We start from the raw sequence: 21,227 nt of genomic DNA, 5'->3' as shown, positions 1-21,227 counted from the left end.
CTTGTCCGCTCCTTCCTCTGCGCATTGCACTGAGGGACCTCGGTGGTTCCTTAGTCTGGAGGCAGGACGGCTGAGTGGCTCATGGCAGCTTTGGCCTCCCCCCTGCATCGCGAGCCCTGGCATGTGGCCGCAGCCTCCACTTCCATGTGTGTCACATGTCAGCGACACGTGGCTTCCGAGAGGGCATGAGATGGTACGTGAGGCGCGTGAGCGGCGGTTTATAACAACTGTGGTCGACATTGCTGATTCTGGTTTGGAGCGAAGTGGACTCTGGCGACGTGTCTTGTCTTCACTGCCGATCCCTCCCGCAGATACTGGGGCTGGAGGGGCCCAAACAGGCGTGGCGCAGGCCCCTGGGAGTTTGTGTTGTAGGCAGTGAGACACCGCGCAAGTAATCGAATCTTCCCAGGTTTGGTGACTGTCGGAAGAGTCAGCTGGCGACAAGCTGGAGCTCCATGGGGTACTTGATTTTACCTGTGGTGGAGGAGGGCTTCTCTGAGGGGGTGTTTCAGCTGAGCCCTGCAGGTGCCCAGGCAGCCAGCACAGCAAGTACAAACAAAGGCCCTGGGGCCAGAGTGAGCCTGGTGTGACCACTGAGCAGAAAGACACCCTAGTGGCTCCGGTCGCTGGAGGTCAGAATGGAGGAGTGTTGGGGTACAGCTGCCGCAGGACCTTGTACGGACAGAGTTTTATTCTGCGGACAGAGGTTTTTACACAGGGAAGCAACTCTCTCCAGCTGTCGCGTAGAGTGGATTAGAGGGCCAGGTTCGTTTGCCGGCTTCCATGCCTGGCAAGCAGCCTCCCAGCAGGGAAAGGCCATCGCGCCCCAGAGCACCCAGGCAGCACTGCCCCCACACTGCCACCCGCCAGCAGCTCCTCTGCCAACAGGGTTCCACGCTGCCTCCTCAGGTTGCCACTGACTCAGGTGCTTAATGGTGAGACCAGTGTTCTCAGCTAGTTAGGCCGTGCCCCAAGGTGGGCCTGCCATCATCCTCAGCCCTGCAGCGGCTCAGTCATGTTTGGGTCTGGCATGGTCCCAGGGTGGGTAGAAAGGTGCTCCGTGTCAGACGAGTTCTTTTAAGGGCTGCGCTGGATCTCCCTCCACACTTTTGCCAACGGACCTGGTATTTTGTTAACCTCTTGTGTCAGGGAGGGGTTGGGGGCATGGGGTACCTTTCCTCTGTGCCCCCTTCCCTACTCCATCCCCCCACCCCCCAGCCCTGGGTTTGGGTCATGGAGACGTGGCCGCCTCGGGATGGGCCCCTCCCCTCACTGACATCTCTTCAGACACGGTTACTTGCCCTGGTTTCTCCCTGCCAGCTGTGGTTGCCCCTTCTGAATCCTGACCCCAGGTAGAGTACCATGGCTGGGGAGAGAGCCTGCCTCTTTGGATCCTTATTTCCCATTTCCGACAGAGTACCATCATGGACTCACTGTGTGAATGAGTGTCTAGTGGGTCCTACCCACCCATTGCCTGCCCTCTGCCCCTGCTCTCCTCTCTTGCTCCTCAGCCCTGCTCAGGGCAGCCTTCCCCGCCACAGCGCTTGCCCTCGCTCACTGCATGCGGTTCTCCTGGGGCTGTCACTGGGGTGCCCACCCTGTGAGTGCAGGTGGTGGTCCCTTCACTCAGCAAATCCCTGCCCACGGTGGGAAGAGAACGGAGTTTGGGCCAACTAGTGGGGTGAGTGGCCCCGTTGCAGGACTCGGAGGAGCCCTAGTGCTCCCTCTTGGACATTGCTTCCGGTGTTCCTGAGCCCCAGCGACTTCCTTCTCCATTAGACACAGGGTAAGTACTTCAGGCCCTCTTCTGTGAAAGTTGGAAGGTTTTCTGTTGTGGACACTGGGGGAGGAGACAGGATGGGATCCTGGCTCTGGCACCAACTGCTGGGTACCCTTAAGGCAAGACCTGTTCCTCTGTGTCCCAAGTTTCTCCTTGGGAAATGGGGAAGACCCCATTTCCTCCAACCGCACCTGGCATATGGTGTCTGACTGGGGGAATACTTGGGATGCTGGGCGCAGATTTAAGGTACTTCCTCCCCCAGCAAGCTGGGTCTAAGAGCCCCAGGGTTGTGCGTGGACACGGACTGTGGGGGCAACTGGAGCTCTGCCTGGCCCTGCTTTCCTTGCTCTTCTGGAGTCGGGCAGACCGCCAGTGACCTTGGACGGGAGTGCTTGGCTGGCGCGCGTGCGGGGAAGCGTCGTGCCATCCGGTCGCGGTCGCGGCGCTCCCCGGAGCCTTCCTGCGGGAGGCGCCGGCCAGGAAGCGAGGCGGGGGCTGGTAGTGTGAAGCCTGCGGCGCGGCGCTCCCAGGGGGCGCTAGGGTAAGGCATAGGACTCGTGGCGGGCAGTCGGAGCCCCAGCCGGCTGGCAGCGCCCGCCCGAGGGCTCCGGGGCCCCGCTAGTCTCGGGAGGGCTCGGCCCGCGCTGTGCCTTCTGGGGGTCGTGGTTCTCGAGGGCCGTGGGTTGGGGCGCGCGCAGCCTCTCCCTTTGCACACGCCCCTTCCGCGCCTCAACGACGTGTCGGAACGCCGGGAAGGGCTCAGCCCCCCGATGGGCGTCGGCAATTGGCGGAGGGGCGGGCTCAGGGGCGGGGCTGCCTGCGGATTGGGCGGGACCGACGGGGGCGGGCCCGCGCATGCACTTAAGGAGCGGCGCCCGGGCCGCGGCGGGGTAGTGTCAAGATGTCGGCGGCGGTACCGGAGCTGAAGCAGATCAGCCGGGTGGAGGCTATGCGCTTGGGGCCGGGCTGGAGCCACTCGTGCCACGCCATGCTCTACGCCGCCAACCCCGGGCAGCTCTTCGGCCGCATCCCCATGCGCTTCTCGGTGCTGGTGAGGACGCGGGTGGGCGGGCAGGGGACGGGGCGCCGCTCGCACCCCGCGCCCGTGACCCGGCCCTCCCTTGCAGATGCAAATGCGCTTCGACGGGCTGCTGGGGTTTCCCGGGGGCTTCGTGGACCGGCGGTTTTGGTCTCTGGAGGACGGTCTGAATCGGGTGCTGGGCCTGGGCCTGGGCTGCCTGCGCCTCACGGAGGCCGACTACCTGAGCTCGCACCTGACCGAGGGCCCGCACCGCGTCGTGGCGCACCTGTACGCACGGCAGCTGACGCTGGAGCAGCTGCACGCCGTGGAGATCAGCGCGGTGCATTCGCGCGACCACGGCCTGGAGGTGGGGCCGCCGCCCGGGCCCCGCCCCCCGCCCCGGGGGTTGGCTCTGGCCCCGTGGAAGGCACCGATGGGTAACACGTCCCCCTGAGGGTCCCCTGGCCGGGCTGGGTGGGGTGTCGCTGTCTCCAGCATCGGGGAGGGGAGAGGGACCTGGGGCCAGGGGTGGGGGCGAGGGGCCCGGGGCTGGGGTTCCCTCGGGGCTGTGTTCCATCTGCCTTGCTGCCTGCCATTGCCAATCCTGGGAGTGGGGAGTGGGATTGGTGGGGGGATGGGATGGGGTGGTGCCTTGTGGGGAGGTGGGAAACGGGGGCTGGTTCATGGGCTGGTATCTGATGGCTGGGGTGATGAAGGCTCTTACGGTCTGTGGGTTTTATACTCTGGAGGGGCCGGGAGTCATACTTGGGGTGTTTGGGATTCACCCGTGGAAGAGGGAGCATGGGGTATGAACTGGGGGGCTACCTGCCAGTGGATGGGAGCTGGGACTTGAGAGTGTTAAGGGTGGAAAGTGCATGGGGTCAGCTTTGAATTTTGCCTGGGGAGTAGTGGGGCTGCACTGCTCCAAGGGTACCGCTGGCTTCCGCCTCACCGGACCCTGCCTGGGTCTCTCATTACAGCCTTCGCAACCTGGCTGCCCTCCCCGGCCTAGCAGCTCACAGGCTCCTTCTGCTAGGGCTACACCACTGGTGTGGGGGCCTGGTCCCACTCTGGTCTTCTCTCTGTGCAGGTGCTGGGGCTTGTGCGAGTCCCGCTTTACACCCAAAAGGACCGAGTCGGTGGCTTTCCCAACTTCCTGAGCAACGCCTTTACCAGCACCGCCAAGTATCAGCTGCTTTTCGCTCTCAAGGTGCTTAACATGATGCCTGAAGAGAAGCTGGCTGAGGCTTTGGCTGCTGCCACGGAGAAGCAGAAGAAAGCCCTGGAGAAGCTCCTCCCATCTTCCTCCTGAGGTTGATTCTATGCTGCATGTCTTTTGCCTTCCCCTGGTTCTGTGTCCCGAACTTCTAGGAGAATGTCTTGTGTGTTCACAACTCCTCTCCGCTGCCTGGAGCAGCTACTGGGTAGCGACCAGGTTACTGGGAGCCCACCCTGGTCAGTAGGTGGCCTGGCTTATCCAGGCTCAAGACATTTTCTCCTACCCCGTGGCTCAAACTCTTCACGTGAGACTCACGGGTTGGTGGAGGTATCACCCATTCATCCAGGTGGGTAGGTAGACACAGACCATCGAGAAGTCAGTTTATTGTTGTGGAGCATGCCTTGAGTCCTGTCACCAGCCAGCCCCAGGGCTGAGAGGAGAGCTGGCTCAGCTCAGAATGTCATACTGTTAATTGTTAAAGAATGTGGTTGTTAGCCTTACTTGGTTAATTTTTTCTATGGTGTGTGAACTGGGAGTAAGGCTTCACAGCCCCTTTACCCCATTGGGGCTTGGTCCCCAAGGTTGGTTGGGGCCATGAGGCCCACCTGGAGCTTTCGAAAGAGAAAGGACAGGAAAGTCCGTTCTCAGGTGCTCTCTGGTCCTGGCCACAGGCCCGGGGCTGGGTGCACGGGGGGGGTCCCTTTCTGCCACTACCCAGGGACCTAAGGCAGGGAGCTAGGCGCAAGAGTGCTGGGCTCCATTCAGCGTAGAGCTGATATGGGGCTCCTGTCCCAGGTGGAGGGGCCATCCCCTTCCCTGCAGTTGCTGTGGGACTGCCGGCTTCAGGCCTCAGTGGGCCTTGTGCCTGGTCTGGGGCTTCTGGCCGCACCTGGGCTGAGCTCAGCTCACTGCTCTTTGCTTTGCAAGCCTCCCTTCCTCCATTCCCAGCACAGGCTGCAGGCAGCTCCAGGACGTGGTATGGAAGCACTGGCCGAGTGTGCAGCATGACAACCGCAGAGCCACCACAGGCGGGAACGTCACCACGGGCAGTCTCCTATGGCCCTATGTCCGGAAGGACTCCTCAGTGAAGCTAACAAAGTTTCCACAGCACCTGCTTGGCCTGGTAAGGAAAGCTGTGCTCCGGCCCAGCCTGAGCGCCTGTTTCACCTTAGAGCCTCGATGAAGTGGCCAGCACATAGGGGCAAAGGCACTTCATTCTGTAAATAAAACACCTGTACCTTGTTCCTCTCTTACTTCCTTGGGGCTTGGGGGTATGCGTCACTCTTCAGATTGCTTTTGTAGACTCGAGGGGGCTCGCAGCAAAGGGAGCCCTAGAAGCTACAGGGGCCGGACAGAGCAGGTGGGGGGTCAGCCCTGCTCTGAGCATGGTGGTCTCTGTCCTGACAGAGGGGCCTGGGCCCCAGTGGGTTACTCAAGTGGGGGGGGGTCTCGGCCTGGCTTGCCAGCCGGTACTGCATGTGGTGGGACCAGAACACAGCCCCTCACCAGTAGAGCTTACATTTTATTTTCCAGCAAATGACATACGCTGCCCAGGTACCCAATCCTCTCCGTGTGGCACCTGTGGTGTACGGGGACCTGCTCTCTCCCCGTGGCCCTGCCCGTTCGGGGCCTCACCCCCAGGTTCTGGCCTATAGGCCCTCGTCCTGCCTCTGTGTGGGCCTCGCTCCTTGCACTGGCCCCAGCCCTGTCCTGCTTCTGCCGGCTGCTCCGGGGGCCTGATCCTCCGGCCTGCTGGGGTCCAGCCTGCTGTAGCCGCTTGCTCTCCACGCTCCTGTCTTCCAGGCACACAGCTTCAGGGTGGATGAGTCACCCAACGTCAGATTCTGAGAAGGGAAAGGGAAGACTGAAGGGGGAGCTCACTGCTGCCCAGTGCGCCCTGCTCTCCCAGCCCGGGGCCTGGGCTGGCGGACACTCACCGTCCCTCCCAGCTAAGGCTCCCGCCAGTTCTCCTTCCTGTTCAGTACTTGCAGCTTCTCCAAGCTCTGGGTCACTGAGCATAGCACTCGCCCTGAGGATGGGAGCAGTAAGTTACTGCTTTGCAAGTGTGAGAAGAAGAGGGGGTGCCTAAGACTGCGTGACCGTGAGGGATAGTAGGCTAGGGCAGGGCTTTCCCTGTTCACCCACTCTTGGCCCCTCATGGGGGTGAGGCCACTCACTGGCTGCCCTCCTGGAGACTCACCCATTTCCTGGACTCGATCCTCCAATGCTCCTGACAGCTCAGGGAGGCTCAGAGCCTGCAGGGAGGCCTGCCAGCCTTGGGAGTCTGTGGGGCAGAGAACCTGGTGGGCCTGGGATCTGTGTGGTCACCACAGGTCCTGCCTGTTTGTCCTGAGCTGCTGCAACCAGGGGATCCACCCAGCTGTCGGTTCCTACGTGACCACCTTGTTACACCAAATGTGTTCTCCCACATTTCTCTAAAGCACTGTCAGTCAGTCAGGGTCCCGCCCCAGGGATGCAAGTATGAGGGTCCCTGGTCTACAGTGAGATTTTGTCCTGGGGTAGCCCCAACTGTAGGCTGCAGAAGTCACTTGAGACCCTGGACAGAAGACTCCGCCAGAGCCCAAGGGCTTTTGCCTCCCACCATGGGGAAGCAATCGGGGATACAGGGTGCCCTCAGTCTGGAGCCTGGGATGGTGTAGAGCAGGGGAGGAGGGTCAGTGTGATAACTGCTGGAACAGGTGGTAACACGCGACCTAGGGCAGTGCCTATGCCATCCGGGGCCAGGACGCTGTTCTTACCAGCTGTGGGGAGGGCTGTGCCCAGGGTGGACCCTCGGGTGGACACCTCCTGCTTCACTCTGGCTGACAGCTCGGCTTGACAGGCTCTGCCAGACATAAGGCCAAGTGCTGGTGAGGGAAGAGGCCTAGCAATAGTGGCCCCTGCTGGGCGGCAGATCCCTCCACCTCCCTGAGTGTCAGGTGGGGCTCTGCCTTCACGCCAAGCTCTCAAGGCCCGAGACACAGGCAGAGGACGACCTGCACGTACTGTGCAGATTCTCGGGGTCCTATTGGCTGCCTGGGTCTGCCCTGCAGAAAGGCAAAGCCAGAACAAAATGGAGGATGGCAGCAAGTGACCCCAAGAGGTCCTAAAAACAAGCCTTTGGTTGAAGAATTTGGAGACATCAGTGACTCAGGGTCTGGCCGGGGGACAAATCAGATGCCCACTCACCGCAGCTGGTCCAAGATGAGAGCGGCGTCCCGGGCGAGGGCCCAGGTCTCCTGCAGCTGGGCGTGCACATCCTTACGGGCACCGTCCTGCTCCAGGAGACAGCTCTCCACCACGGCGCGCAGCTCCTGCTCCTGCGACACCTGGCCGCGCATGACCTCCACCTCCTCACAGCGCTGCGGCGGGAGAGGCAGGAGCCCAGGTGGGTAAGTGAGCCAGGGAGATTTGAGGCCAGGGCCACATGGGCTGGGTCCCCCCAACCCCGGTTCTCTCTCTGCCATCCTCACTGGCTCTCGACTCCCACTCTCCTGGGCCGGAGGCAGGGGATGCCTCTCCGGATGGAGCCTCCTCTGCGTCCCTTCCCGCAAGCGCTGTGGTGCCCGCGCCCGCTGCTTGTTCCCTGCACCCCCCTTACTCTGTGTCCATCTGCGCTCCTGCCTGTGCGTCCCCCCTTTGGCACAGGAGCCGTAGTGCTTCTGCCCTCACTGTCCCACTGCCCGTCCAGGCTGCTGCTCCCTGCTGACCCGGGATATTTGTCCCCCCTGCTTGCTCTCTGCTCTGCATCCTCTGCAGCTGGTCTCCATGCCCCTCCCTTGCACGGCCCCTCCCCTGCTCACCACCTACTTTGTGCAGCTGGATGGCGAGCTCCTGCATCTCCGCTTCCAGCCGGTCTGCATACGCCAGCTCCAGGGCATCGCTGGGGGGACGGGCACTGCTGTGCCAGCGGGCAATGGCAGAGGTCATCTTCCTTTTAGGCCCGAACAACCTGCAGGGGTGAACGAGAGAAGTATACAGATCTGCGGTGTGTGTAGAGGTGCCATGGACTGTCCTTCCACCAAGATGGTCCCCTAGGAAAGATCCCAGCTTTGAAGGGGGAGAGTGGCCCCCAGGGTCCTGGGACTGATGACAGAAACAAAAGGTTCTAAGAAGTGACCCCAGTTGGGGCTGGCCTCCCCTGCCTGTTTCTGTCCCCTGCCTGGCTGCTTTCACTGAACAGGGAGCTCGGGCCAGTCAGGGCCAGGCTGTGAATGGCCTCCCACCAACTTGGGAAGCTCTCAAAAGTAGACAGCAAAAATGTCTGGGTGCCCTGATCACAGCAGTGTCAGCTGGGCCAGCTTGGGGGCTGGAGAGGCCAGCTGGCCGCAGGAAGCGAGCGGACTTCCGGATAGGGTGGCTCGTCCCACCCCAGCGTTGGGAAGTTGCAAGCTAAGCTGGCCCCTTCGGGCTAGGCGGAAACGAGGGGGCGTGGCCGCGACGGCCCCGCTGCACTCACGTGATGCCGATTTCCTTCAGGTCGCTCTCAGTGAGGGTCAGGAAGATGCGGAGGTCCACGTCCTGCTCCTCGAACACCTGCAGGTACTTCAGACACCCAATCTGCTCCAGCAGCGTGGCGAGGTCCTGGAGGGCAAAGGAGCCGGGGCAGGTCAGAGGACAGGTGGGGCCCCAAGACATGCGGACCAGCCAAGGCACTGCTGTACTACAGAGCCCTGCCTGCCGAGCGTCCGCGTAAGCCCGCCAATCCCCCAGGTTCTGTGCTGGGACAGTGCTGCCGGCGCCAGGAGCTCCAGCCCCCTCGTCTCCGTGCCCTCAGGAGGAGCAGGAAGTCCTGAGACACTCAGCCTGTTTTCACTTCAGCCTGGACAGCGGTAGTGTTTCTTGGACGGTGGGTCCAGTAGCAACAAACTCTTAGTCTCTGCTTACCTGCGACTGTACAACTGTCTTAATTTCTCCTTCACTTCTGAAGGATAGTTTTTGCTTGGATATAGCGTTCTTGGTTGAGTTTTTTTTCCTCCTCTCATTACTTTGACTTAGTCATCAAACGTTCTCTAGGTCCCATGGCTTCTTGTGAGAAATGAGCTGTTAATCTTACGAGGGTTCCTTATATGTAAAGACTCACTTCTCTCTTGCTCCCTTCAAGATTTTTTGTTTTTGGACATTTTCATTACTCTAGGTCTAGCTGTGGACCTGAGTTTAACCTACTTAGGGTTCATACAGCTTCCTGGATCAAATGCGAGAAGGTTTGGCTATTTCCTAAACATTTTTTTGTGCTCTTCTCTACCTCCTCCCCTTCTGGAACACCAGTTATGTGTATGCTGGCTGCCTGATGGGGTCTCACGGGTTTCTGTTCGTTCTTCATTCTTCTTTGTCTTCTCAGATGGGATAATCTCACTTGGTCAACATCAGGTTTGTGGGGCCTTGTGCATGCTCCAGTCTCCCGCAGAGCCCTCTCCTGAAACATTCGTTTCAGTCATTGTACTTTGCACCTACAGAATCTATTGATTTTCTCTGTCTAGATAGGGCTTCCCTGAGCTCACTGAACATATTTGAAAAAGCTGATCTGGAGTCTTCGTCTGATAAGTCCCACAGTGGCCTTCCTCAGGTGCTGCTTCTGTTGACTTTTTACAGCCTATGAGCCATACTTCCTTGTTTCTTTGCACATCTTGTCTTTTTGTTGAAATTTGGACATTTCAAAGATTTTAAGTAATCTCGACACCCAACAGGGGGCTTGAATTTAGAAACCTAAGATCAAGAATCACATGTTCCACCAAATGAGCCAGCCAGGTGCCCGCCAAAACTACACATCTGAATGTGGAGGCTCTGGAGATCGAATTCTCCTCCCACTCCATAGTTCATTGCTGCTGCTGCTTGTAGAAGTTACTTGTTTAGTGCCTCTTCTATAAAGTCTGTGTTCTTTCTTGATGTGGCCACAGAGGTCTCTCCTTGGCTAGCTTAGTGGTAGCTAAGGACTGGACAGATTTCCTTAAACACAGGAGACCAGTCTCCCCCTCTTTCCTGCGTAACTCTGTAGGCTTGCTTGGGGCCACCTTCAACACTCAGCCAGGCACAGGACGGTCCTACCTTAGCCTTAACTTCCTGCTTGCTAGACCCTCAAGGTCATCAGATGTATTTTTACATCTTTCCTGACCATACACACAACACAGCCTTGAGCAAGCGTGTGGCCTCCCGGATTCCTAGGAATGGGTCAGAGCTTTACAAAGCTCCTGTGGACATCTCCTTCCCCACCTTTTCCTTTTCAGCTTTGTGGTCAATCTAATTTGCTCTGACTATTATCAACACCTCAGGCAGCTGCAAAGTTAAAACACATGCCTATAATTATTTTCAACACACCTTCTTCAAGGAGAGGGCTTTTGTTCTGTTGGATAGATAAGCTCTCAGTGAAGTCAAATACAGCTCTTTAAGCATGGTCTCCTAGGGAGCCATCAGATGCATCCAATAATACCAAGTCTTTAACCCTCCAGTGGCTGTCACAGCGACCCTGGCACTGGAGAGTGGAGGGGACGAAGGCAAGTTAAAGTGTTACCAGCTTGCAGTTCCTACTGAGATTCAGCCACGTCTCTTGAATAAACATTTCCAGGTTGCTCTAAGCTTTTGGTTGATTCACAGAGTTTTGAAAAAAATTATTCTAACCACTTGTCAGTTTATTGCTTTTAATGGAGAAGCAAATTTTCAAAGGTTGTTACTCTGCCATTTTCCTTAACCTACTTTCTGAAACAGCCTTAAGATCCCACCAGCACCACCCACCCTCCCAGCAGCATGTGTTTCAGGAAATGAAAAGTGTAGCTGTTCACTGAGCCTGGAAACGTAAGCCCTGGAGAGAGCTCTCTGGAGGGGCCACAAGGAGAAGGCAGCAAAATGGCAGACTCTCAGTGACAGCAGAGCTGACTTCAATAAATGGCAGAAATGTCCTCCTCTCTGTCCTCTTGGTAGCACTTAAACCCAGAGAGGGCAGGAGAACTCAACAGCCAGTTGAGCTGCTGGGCTGCACCTGTAACCGCTAAGAAGCCGGGGAGCCAGAGCGGAGCCAGAGCGGCCCGCAGCGAGGACGGCAGAGACGGCAATTTTCATTAAGTGCCGCTTGTCTCTGCTTCATACACATCCTGTCACTGACTTCTGCAAGCAGCTCTGCAAGACTGGTCCTGTTCTCGCTGAGTCAAGTATGGAAACCAAGGGCTGGGACAGAAACCCTGCAGGCGGCACCAGGAGCCCCCAGGAAGCCTCTCTGCCAGACTAGCCTCATAGACCATTTGGGGGAAAAGCAGCACCACACTGTTCTCTCAGCAGTGCATGGCCCCTCATGAGTGCACAGTACGGGCCTCACGAAGCACAGGAAGTGCCACCTTTCTATGCGCGGAACCGCCCGTTTCAGAGATGGCCTCACCTGAGGTCCCGAGTAGGGCGACCTCTCCGTCTGGGGAATAGATCCTGGGGAAGACGCTGCCCCCGAAGTCCCGGTGCTCACAGGCCACTGGCCGTCGCTGTTACTGTAACGATTCTTGGTCTTCATGTAACTTTTAGCTTGCTTGCGAACCGAACTTTTACAGGCATGATCCGAATCCTGTGGCAAGACGTGAGCTTGAAGTTAACACTGAGGGGCTCACAGCTAATGTGGCTGCATCCACTCTATCCTCTGCCCCAAAATTGTAGCTGGGAACCCCCCACCAGTCACAGAGGCTTCCTTGGTGACTTGCACAGTGGTTGGTGCTCACGGAGGGTGGCCAAGGATGCTGTGCGTCTGACAAAGTCCTTGTCCCCAGACTTGCCCTCTTGAGGGAGGCAGCCCCCACAACACCACGAAAAGGGAGGGAGGTGGGAGATCAAGGAAGGAGAAGCTTCACCTCGTTGCTCTCCAGAGAGGCCTCACTGCTGACTCCCAGGGCTCTCGTCAGGCCCTCGCTGCTGCTGCTGTGCCTCACGACCCCCAGGTTGGCGCAGAAGGTGTGCTCTTCTGACAGTGAAGACAGGGGCAGGTGACCACAGGTCTCCCTTGCGAGGACTCCCCAGAGCCCTGCACGCATTGCATCCGTCAACTCCTGAAATAGCTGGCTGTTTTCCTCTGATGCCAGGCCCAAGCCCTGCTGCCCTACCGCGTGGACAGGAGTTCTGCCTGTTTTGTTCGCTGATAAATCCAGGCATCTACCTAGAGCGGTGCCTGGCCCACCACACATTCCGTCCACAGCTCCCGAATGGATGATGCATGGAATCTAAGAGACATTTCCCTGAGGGCTTGCAGTCAAGATCGACCCTTGTTTGGAATGAGTCCCCCAGATCCTGCACTGACACTGGGCCAGAAGCTGCCCCTCACCTGTCTCCGTGCCACGTTCTTGCTCCTCACAAAAGCCAGGCCCTTCTGTACCCTTCACCCCCTCGTTCTCTACTGGCCGGACCTGCCACAGCTCTGGGCCCCGCTGGGGGGTCGGGGGTAGTGCACGCGAACTCCCAACTCCCAGTGGAGCCCGCAGCCAGCGGGGCGGGGCACACATACCCCGACTGCTGCTGCTGCTGCTGTCCACGTCCCGGTCATTGATCGGGGAGGTGACGTCCCTGTAGCAGAGGCCCCCCCCTTCAAGCGGGTTCTCATCACTGCTGTTGAAGGTGACATAGCCAGGCAAAGGCACCTGCTCTGTGGACAGAACGGGGGACATAAACCCACATGAGCACGAAAGGGACGAGTTCGTCCTTCCAAATTCAACCACCCCAGAGGAATTTCAGCGTGAGGGAAGGCCCAGGATTTGGGCAAGCAGAGAGAAAATTCCTAACTGGCCGTTACCCCATCCGCTCACCACAGTAACCTGGGCACAAATGCATGGTCTGCAGGTGAGCAAAGACTCCGGGGGGCGTGGGGACCAGGTTGTGTCCCACGGCAAGAGCACACGGGTCAGGACCAGCGCCCGGTCCGACCTGGTGCCGCCTCCATCACACCAAGTGCTGCTTTTCCAAGTGGACAAAGCAGGAAATGGTTAGCTGTGTTTATAGATTCCTGAGCCTCAGGAAAACCAGTCACTAAGTATTCCTCGTAGCTGGGAACAAAATCTCACACACACCAGCCTTCGTGCTCCCTGTGGCTTTTCAACACACACATCTAGGGGCGCTGCTCTTTGGGTCCGTGCGCCCCAGCCAAGGAGACCTCGCTGAGCAGGGAGGCGGAGGCCCCGGGCTAAAGATTAACAGCAGTAACACCAAGTTACATAACCTCTGAGTGCATCTGCCGGCAAGAAAATGTTTTTTCATTACTGGCAATGAGAATATACGTACATACGGAGAATTTAAATATCACAAGGTGTAAGAGGAAAACCGAAATTATGAAATAGCACAACTAAGGGACAATGAGCGTCACTCTTTGGTGAAGACTTTCCTGCCTACGTGGGCGCGTAAACAGATTTGTGTATAAACGGGCTTCGGCCAGATTATTTTGGTAACTTGAACAAATTCCATTTTAAAAAGGATGTGTTGTACAGCAACACAAGTTAATTAGCACCCCCACCCTGGGTAAGACCCATCCTTTCCGGGCCCCCACCACATCTCCGGTGGGACAGGGACAGGCAGCACGAACTCCTCACCAGAACCCAGCCAAGTGCCCCGGGGCTCTGTGCTCACAAGCCCGCTCCACGGGCAGGGGCGGAGGCCCAGGCCGCTCTCGCCCTGCAGCAGCCTGCCCACGGCTGGGGGCAGCTTCCCCAGTGGCCCAGTCAGCCCCCCCCCGCCCCCTGCCTCCCACAGTGGCTGATGGGAAAAGGTGGGCCTGGAGCTCCCAACCCAGCGCTAAGGTCAGGCCAGAGCAACAGCATCCGTGCCCCTGGCACCCCCCAAGAGCACTGCACTCACCATGAGGCGCTGACAGTGGGAGAGTAAACTCACTAGACGTCTAGCCCACTAAGGATACCATCCGACCATTCCGCAGTCTAGCACTTGGAGAAAAGAGAGCAACCGGCTGCCAGAGACCCATCCAACTCCAGCGGGGGGAAAGGGGGCAGAGACCAGACTTCAACATTTTCTCTGCACTGGCTGACCTACCACATGATAAATGAAATCCCAGCTTTGCTGTATTTGTGCTGCTGGAGAGAAAGTTCTATTTGTAACGTAACCCACGGAAAGGAAGATCAAAGGATGAACCCAGAAGCGAGCCAGTGATTAATGTCTTTCTATCCCTATAGTCAACTCTGAGTCTGAGCTACAGCCCCCACCCAGCGCCCACACTTCAAAAGGCCGAGAAGCATCCGCGGTCATCAGGCAGCATCTGGGGATGCACTGCCGAAGCGCCGCAGGACGTGGGAGCACTCACCACGGCAGGGCTGCTGCAGCTTGCCTCCAAGTCCGATGGCTGTGATCCTGGCCAGGGCTCGAGGCCCCTCATGGATGCTGAGGCCCTTCTTCCGACAGGGCCTCTGTCTCTGGGGAACGGGGCAGGATTCATCCGAAGAGCTTAGATCTTCAAATCTGTCTGTGGGTCAAACACCAGAATTAAGACATTTTATTCAGTGAGGGACTAATTTACTAATCCTCATAATAGGTGGGAATAAAATCATAATTTGTTTTCTCATATTAAGAAGGAAAAAAACGCGTTTCCCAGGACATCACTAGAAAGCAATGGCATAATGGGCCAGTCCACTGCTCAGAGGGGCCACAGGGAGATCTGGAGAAAGAACAAGCTTGCTAAGCCTGAGTCTCAACTGAAAAAGTTCGTCATGATGGGGGACTTCTTGTTCTGCTCTTCGAGTTCCAGAATTTTTTTTAACAAGTATGTATATTTTAAACCTGAAATAAATGTTCTGAGATGGTAAATAAGATTCATCTTTTCATAGACAAGGACTGTATCAGTCACAACTTCCTAACAACTGGGTATTCTCCACCTGCACTTCTTGGGAAACAAGGGGCATGTGCCAGCCGTGCACCAGGTCTGGGGAAGCACTCCACATGCCACCCGTCACAGTTTAAGAGCTTGGCACACTCACAGCCATTATCATCTTACAGCTTTTCACAGTTTTCCTTATTTTATCATACCTGGAAGACAAAATTCACGACTATATTTGTATAAGGCTCCCATCAGATAAGACCTCATCCTTGGGCTGGTACACTGGGGCTCAGGTGCCAAAGGAGCCCCTCATCCCACTGCCCCCTTGTGAGGTGGTGTCCATCACAAACAATCCCAAGGCCAGGAAGGGAGCCAGGCCGTGGACGGGGAGAGCTCACTGGCGTGAACATATAGCTCAGGTCACTGACTGCCTGCAAGCAAGGGTGTTACTGAGCCAGGTTCCAAACCTGGCCAGTGACCCTGAGCCGGTCACCCTCTCTTTTCCCCACGTAGCTTGCTCCCATGCGCTCTAGGATCTGTGCCACCAGGAGCAGACTGTGGTCCCGCCAGGGAGAAGAGGGAGGAGTCAAAGAATGAAAGGACAAGGGAAGGGGGTAACCGAGGCAAAGGGAGCTCCGTGAATCTGCCCCTCCCAGCACGTCCTCTCAAACCTGACAAGTCAGCAAGGACAACTGAGAGAGCCACATGAATCCCACCCCTTCCACAGAAGCAGGACGACAGAGAGCACCCCACCCGCCCTGTTCCTCGCTCCTGTGGAGCGGAGCCACATCCGTATCTCTTCTTGCAGCGACACTTCTTGCTCACGCCCACCTAGACTCCTAGGAGAGTGAGCGGGTCTAAAAGAAAGCCACACCCGAAGAGAGACGAGGGGAAAGAAGTGCCAGTGTTGCCCCCAGAAAAAGGCCATTCTGTGGCAGAAGAAGCATCCTGGCAGAGGGCTGCACAGCTCCAGAGAAGCAGCTTAAAAATGCACACGGGACCGAGGGAACAGGAGCGCCCCACTCCTGGGAGACACCTTTGGAAACTGAGAAGTGAATAGCAAAGGCAAGGGGGGGACCCCAGGATCTGGCAAGACAGAAACATATCAAGGACACATAAGGCTTGGTCTCACGACATCCTCCTCCAGAAACAAAAACAACCAAAAAAACCCAGCTAGCCGGGACTCCCCTGGAGACATTGGGGAGGGAGTCCTGAAGCAGGACCCTCCCGCCAGCCAGGCCGCTGAGCCCTGATGAAGCACGGAGGCTCCAGCCATCCCCACACACCACCGCTCTGAGGGGACACAGATACCAGGGGCCAAACACCACAGCGAGTCAAGACGCCCCTCCCTCTGAACCACCATCACCAAAGAGGGAGAAGAAAGCGAATATGCACTCTGCGTGGATACATCCTTAAACAAGCATGCAGGAGTGGAAAAAGCACCCTGCTTCAGAAATCCAAAACCAAGAACAAAAAGACATAGGCACGGGCTCACAACGGTGAGAAAGGAACTCAGGGAAGAGGGAGAAAATAAAGGTCAACGGGGCACCTGGCTGGCTCAGTCGGTGGAGCGGGCGACTCTTGACCTCGGGGTTGTGAGTTCGAGCCCCATGTTGGGCACAGAGATGACTTAAAAATAGAATCTTTAAAAAACAGAAAGAAAAGGTCAAATTTTTGAAATGAAGATTCAGCCACAAGGAGCCTAAGGCAGAACAGACTTGAGTAGAAAAACAGTACTGCAGGAAAGTGAGAAAACCATCAAGAATGAACAAGAAAGGGGAGAGAGAGGATTGAGCTGGGAGGCAGGCGAGACAGAAATGACACAGGAAAATAATCACTGGAACTTTTTAGAAGGAGACAGAGAAAGAAACGGTTTTGTAGACCTCTGTGTAAGTTTGAAATCCTGGAGGTAAGGACTTCCTAGGAAAATGCAGTTGACCAAACCTGGCCCCCATGAAATGAGAAAGCTTAAGTGGACCAATTTCTACAGAAGAAACAGGAAAACTTACCACAAAGAAAGACCAGGTCCAGATGGTCTCACAGGAGAATCCTGCCAAACCTTCAAAAACCACAGGGCATCCATGCTGCATAAATTGTTCCAGAGCACAAAAAAGGAAGGAAAACTCAAATTCTCTGTATGATGTATATTGATGTCTACACCCAATAAAACAGAATCACAGACCAGGATCATTGACAAATGAACAGCCATCCGGAAACACTAAGTAAAATACTGGCAAACAGAATCCAACATCACATTAAGAAAATAATACACCACGTGGCATTTATACTAATGATGTAAAGTTGTTTCACTATTAGAAAATTCACTAATATATTAGATCTAAGGAGAAAATTAACAATTGTCTCCACAGATGCTGAAAAAGCCTTTGACAAAATTCTACACTTATTCCTGTAAAAAACACTCAGGAATATAGAAAATGCCAGATACATTCTTAACATGATAGAATACATGCACACCTTACCCTTCAAGCCAGCATCTCACCTAAGGTGGCATTTTCTGCCAAGGTCAGGACCGGGTGAATGACCACTGTCCCCAACACACTCAATGGCTTATGAGAAGTACTAGCCAATGCAACTAAATGAAAGAAATTAGAAGTACACAAATCAGAAAGGAGCAGTAAATCTATCTCTATGGGCAGACTGTATGGTAGCATACCTGGAAAACCCTGGAAAATCAATAAATTCAAGCAATGAAAGAATTCAGTAGAGCAGCAGATTATAAACTGGCAAGCAGACGCCAACAGCCTTCATACTCACAGACAATAAGCAGTCAGAGGACGTGAAGGCAGTGAAACCCCATTTACAACAGCAACAAAGTCAGACACTTAGGAAGAAAAAATAAGTTCTATGCACAATGTCTAGGAGGAAAAATTTTAAACCCTCCTGTAGACACAGGAGGACACTTGAACAAAAGACGTCCCTTGTTACAGAGGACGACTCAAAGCATGAACGGGTAGCTGATTTCTCAATCTGCCACAGTCTCAGTAACGCTGTTTCTACGCAGCTGGACAAGATATGTTCAGGTTTACACAGAGAAATACACGAGCAGTAGTGGGGAACACTGAAGAGGGAAAGCTGCAGGGGGGCTGGCCGACCAGAGACAGTCCGACGTACTACAAAGAGCGTCTGCAAGCCGACGAGGGTGTGGGTCTGGTGTGCGGACAGACAGAGCCAGGGAACAGAAGAGCAAGTCCAGAAACAGACCGGGGCACAGACGGAAATTCAGAATACATGACAAAGACAGCCTCACAGATGACTAGGTCAAAGATGGACTGTTAAATAATTTAATGAAGCCAGGACAATGGGGAAGCCATCTGAGAACACCACACCTCACGCCATGCATGACAGTAAAGTACAAATGGATCAGAGAACTAAACATAAAAAATGAAACCATGTAAGTACCAGAAGAAAATGGACAAATTCTTGTACGACCAGGAAACATGGAAAGATCTTCTATGCTGCCAGGTCTACAAGCAATAAAAGACTGATGAATCTGACTGTATAAAATTAAAATACTTCGTATGGCAATGAGCACCACAAGCAGTCAAGAAACAAGAGCTGTAAGCAGTCCCGTTCGGAGGCTGCCCGCCCGCCTGCCCCTCCATGGGCACCGCCGGCAGCCCAGGCACACCATCGGCCTGGCTGGGCCCACTGCACACTAACGGGTCTCTCTCCTGTCAGACCAGCGCGCTCAACCTCGACTGCACGGCGGAGCCTCCTGGCAAGGCTGTGGGAGCCAAAACTCCGAGGGGCAGGTGGGAGCCGGCAGGGGTGTTGTCCTCTCCCAGCAGAACTCCATGGAGAACACGGCGGTGCAGAAGCAGGTACCTGGGCTCCGATACAGGTTCTTGGGCAGAGAAGGCGAGTGAGCGTCTATCAACCCCACGATCTTCATGTGTCCATACTGCTTGGCCAGCATCCGGGCTGTGGCTCCACTGTGGTCTCTCGTGTCCATTCTGACTCCCTGTGAAAGTTCATGAAAGTTCGCAAGCTAGGAACCTCCCCGGGAAAGCACTCTCATTCCCTAGATGCGGCTCCAGACCCCAGCTAAGAAGCGCACGGGCTTCTCAGAGCGCAGCAAAGGTCTGTGCCCCGGGCCCTCTGAGACCCACATCTGCGCGAAAAAGAGGGGAAGGCCTGTGAGGGCCGTCACTGTCCTTTAGGGCAAGGTGGGGGAACCCGGGGAGGACCTCGGCGGCAGCTCGGCAAAAGCTCTCCGCCCCCCCCCCCCCCGCCCCGCAGCCGATCATTAAGGGAGCGGCGGTCAGGGGCTCCAGGTGGGGAAGGGCACGTTGCTGGCACGTTGCAGGCCACTGGGGCCAGAGCCCAGCCTTCACCCTTCGCACCTGGGCAGCCCCGCCTCGCTTCACTTCTCTCCATGAGAGAAAACTGGAGACAACAGATGCACCAGAGAAGCAGCCTTTAAAAATCGTAACCACCACGAGACCACCAGCCTTCTGAAGAAGAGTCTGGTCATTTTTATCCAAAGCCCTAAAATGTACTTAGAGTCTTCCGCACAGTAATCCCACTTCTCTCTCTCCTAAGGAAGTAACCCCAAAGAACAGAGAAAGCTTTTATAACACAGGTGTTGGGTAGAACATATCTGCAATAACGAAAACCTGGAGACCTTGTGAAGGGGGGTGGAGTCAGCCATGTTACTGCCATAAATCTGGTACTTAAAAATAATTGGTATAACCAAGTTTTGGAAAGGACCACGATACGTCTTTGTGACATATAAGGTACAAATTGTCCTTATGAGGAAGAGAAGACGACGCAGACACATGGGGGAAACAGCACAGGAAGACAGAGGCAGAGACTGGGGTGACGAATCTACAAGCCAAGAAACACCAGGAGCCAATGGGAATTCAAAGCCAAACCGAGTTTTCCTCCCAAAGCCTCTGGAGGGAGTGTGGCCCCACTGATGCCTTGGTTCTGGCCTTCTGGCGTCCAGGACTGTGAGAAAATAAATTTCTGTGTTTTAAGCCCACCAACTTTATGGTAAATTGTTAAAAGCAGCCACAGGAAACTCACGCACCCATTAATGTGTGGATGGTTATGTCAGTCAAGGCGCATCAGTGCCATCAAGCTCTGCGTCAGAAAAAACGAGGCAGGTTTCTCCGTACTGATCGGGAATAAGTGTGTGGTATTTTGCTAACATTTAAAAACAGGCTGCACAAGGAGATGGACCCGTTTATGTAGCTGGATTCCATTTACGGAGAAATCTATTCACTGCTGTTAACACTGGGGGGAGGAAGCAGTGTAAGAAAACTTAGAGGTTTTTTAATGCTTATTTCTAAATTTTTGATTAATTATCCTGTAAATTTTATTGTTTGACTTTTTTTTTTAAGCCTGTAGGTTATATTACTTTCCTATGTTTTTTAAATCATGAGAACAACATACATTGTACGGGCCTCAGACACCCCAGGTTCAGCTCCAGACCGCCCCCGCGCCCCTGCAATGAAGTGAGTATCGCAATAAAACAGATCAAATGAAGTTTTTTTGGTTTCCCAGTGCATATAAAAGTTATATTTATACTATACTGTAGTCTATTAAGTGTGCCACAGCATTATGTCTAGAAACACAATGTATATACCTTAAAGAAATTAAATACTTTATTGGGGCGCCCAGCTGGCTCAGTCAGTACAGCATGAACTCGGTCATGAGTTCAAGCCCCCTGTTCAGCACAGAGCTTACTTAAAAAAGATAAACTTTATTGCTAAAAAATGCTATCTGACTTTTCAACAAGTCATAATCACTGATCACAGATCACCATCACAAATAAGACAATAAGGGCGCCTGCGTGGCTCAGTGGGTTGCGCGTGTGCCCTGGCTCAGGTGGTGACCCCAGTCGTCCTGGGATCCCTCAGATCGAGCTGCGCTGGGCTCTCTGCTAGGCAGGGAGTCTGCTTCTGTCTCTCCCTCTGCCTCTGCCCCTCCCCCTGCTCATGTGCTCTCTCTGTCTGCCCTTTCTCTCAAATAAAATCTTAAAAAAAAAAAAAAAAAGATAGTAATGAAAAAGTTTGAACTATTGCAACAATTACCAAAATGTGACCCAGAGACACAAAGTGAGTGAATGCTGTTGGAAAAATGACCCATAAACTTGCTTAAGCAAGGTCTCCACAAACCTTCCATCGGTAAAAAACGCGGTATCTGTGAAATGCGATAAAGTGAAGCACGATAAAATGAGATGGCCCGTACACATTTAGCACAGGTTACAGGAGCATTTCCCCGCAATATCACGATCACTGAGGATTTAAGAGAAGTTAAGAGCATATTTTTCAGAGCTTACTTGTTTATATACTTTTACAGGTTCACGGGAAGGCACAAGGAAGTTATGAAATCATTGTTTAAAAAGCTCTTTAAAATAAAAAGCTCTTTAAAAAAGGAAATATGTATCTCTGAGAGGTGATGG

General features: G+C 54.9%; 2 protein-coding genes across 11 annotated transcripts in view; one reads left to right on the top strand and one right to left on the bottom strand.

Moving 5' to 3' along the window:
- Window positions 1-143: 143 nt before the first annotated feature.
- On the top strand, window positions 144-20,818 carry NUDT16L1 (nudix hydrolase 16 like 1). Of its 5 annotated transcripts, none has more exons than XR_015728121.1 (6): window positions 2,652-2,831; window positions 2,908-3,168; window positions 3,892-4,114; window positions 4,969-5,143; window positions 7,305-7,408; window positions 8,500-20,818. XR_015728121.1 is itself a non-coding variant. In XM_045784269.2 (4 exons), exons 1-3 carry the CDS (start codon window positions 2,682-2,684, stop codon window positions 4,111-4,113), a joined length of 633 nt encoding a protein of 210 aa, XP_045640225.1. In that variant the 5' UTR covers window positions 144-2,681; the 3' UTR covers window position 4,114; window positions 4,969-5,262. The 5 variants fall into 5 exon arrangements, 2 of the variants coding, with proteins under 2 accessions (XP_045640225.1, XP_045640226.1); XR_015728120.1 differs by having other exon boundaries at window positions 7,305-7,412; XR_006777227.2 differs by lacking the exon at window positions 7,305-7,408.
- Window positions 5,530-21,227, bottom strand: part of ANKS3 (ankyrin repeat and sterile alpha motif domain containing 3) — a 30,112-nt gene continuing 14,414 nt past the window's right edge. For 3 of the 6 annotated variants that reach the window (XM_045784257.2, XM_045784261.2, XM_045784262.2), the window contains 12 exons: window positions 18,644-18,779; window positions 14,288-14,446; window positions 12,491-12,628; window positions 11,844-12,013; window positions 11,387-11,563; window positions 8,480-8,604; window positions 7,831-7,972; window positions 7,210-7,382; window positions 6,780-6,865; window positions 6,221-6,304; window positions 5,958-6,049; window positions 5,530-5,884 (listed from right to left, as the gene is read on the bottom strand). In XM_045784257.2, coding sequence (XP_045640213.2) covers window positions 5,970-6,049; window positions 6,221-6,304; window positions 6,780-6,865; window positions 7,210-7,382; window positions 7,831-7,972; window positions 8,480-8,604; window positions 11,387-11,563; window positions 11,844-12,013; window positions 12,491-12,628; window positions 14,288-14,446; window positions 18,644-18,779 — 1,470 coding nt within the window. In that variant the 3' untranslated portion in view covers window positions 5,530-5,884; window positions 5,958-5,969. The remainder of the gene's footprint in view (window positions 5,885-5,957; window positions 6,050-6,220; window positions 6,305-6,779; window positions 6,866-7,209; window positions 7,383-7,830; window positions 7,973-8,479; window positions 8,605-11,386; window positions 11,564-11,843; window positions 12,014-12,490; window positions 12,629-14,287; window positions 14,447-18,643; window positions 18,780-21,227) is intronic. The other 3 variants (XM_045784258.2, XM_045784259.2, XM_045784260.2) reach the window with 3 other exon arrangements.

Source organism: Ursus americanus, chromosome 2, assembly GCF_024610735.1.
Source record: "Ursus americanus isolate L20-20 chromosome 2, mUrsAme1.1.p, whole genome shotgun sequence".
In the NCBI taxonomy this organism is placed as follows: Eukaryota; Metazoa; Chordata; class Mammalia; order Carnivora; family Ursidae; genus Ursus; species Ursus americanus.
This window is presented reverse-complemented; position numbering and strand designations above follow the sequence as displayed.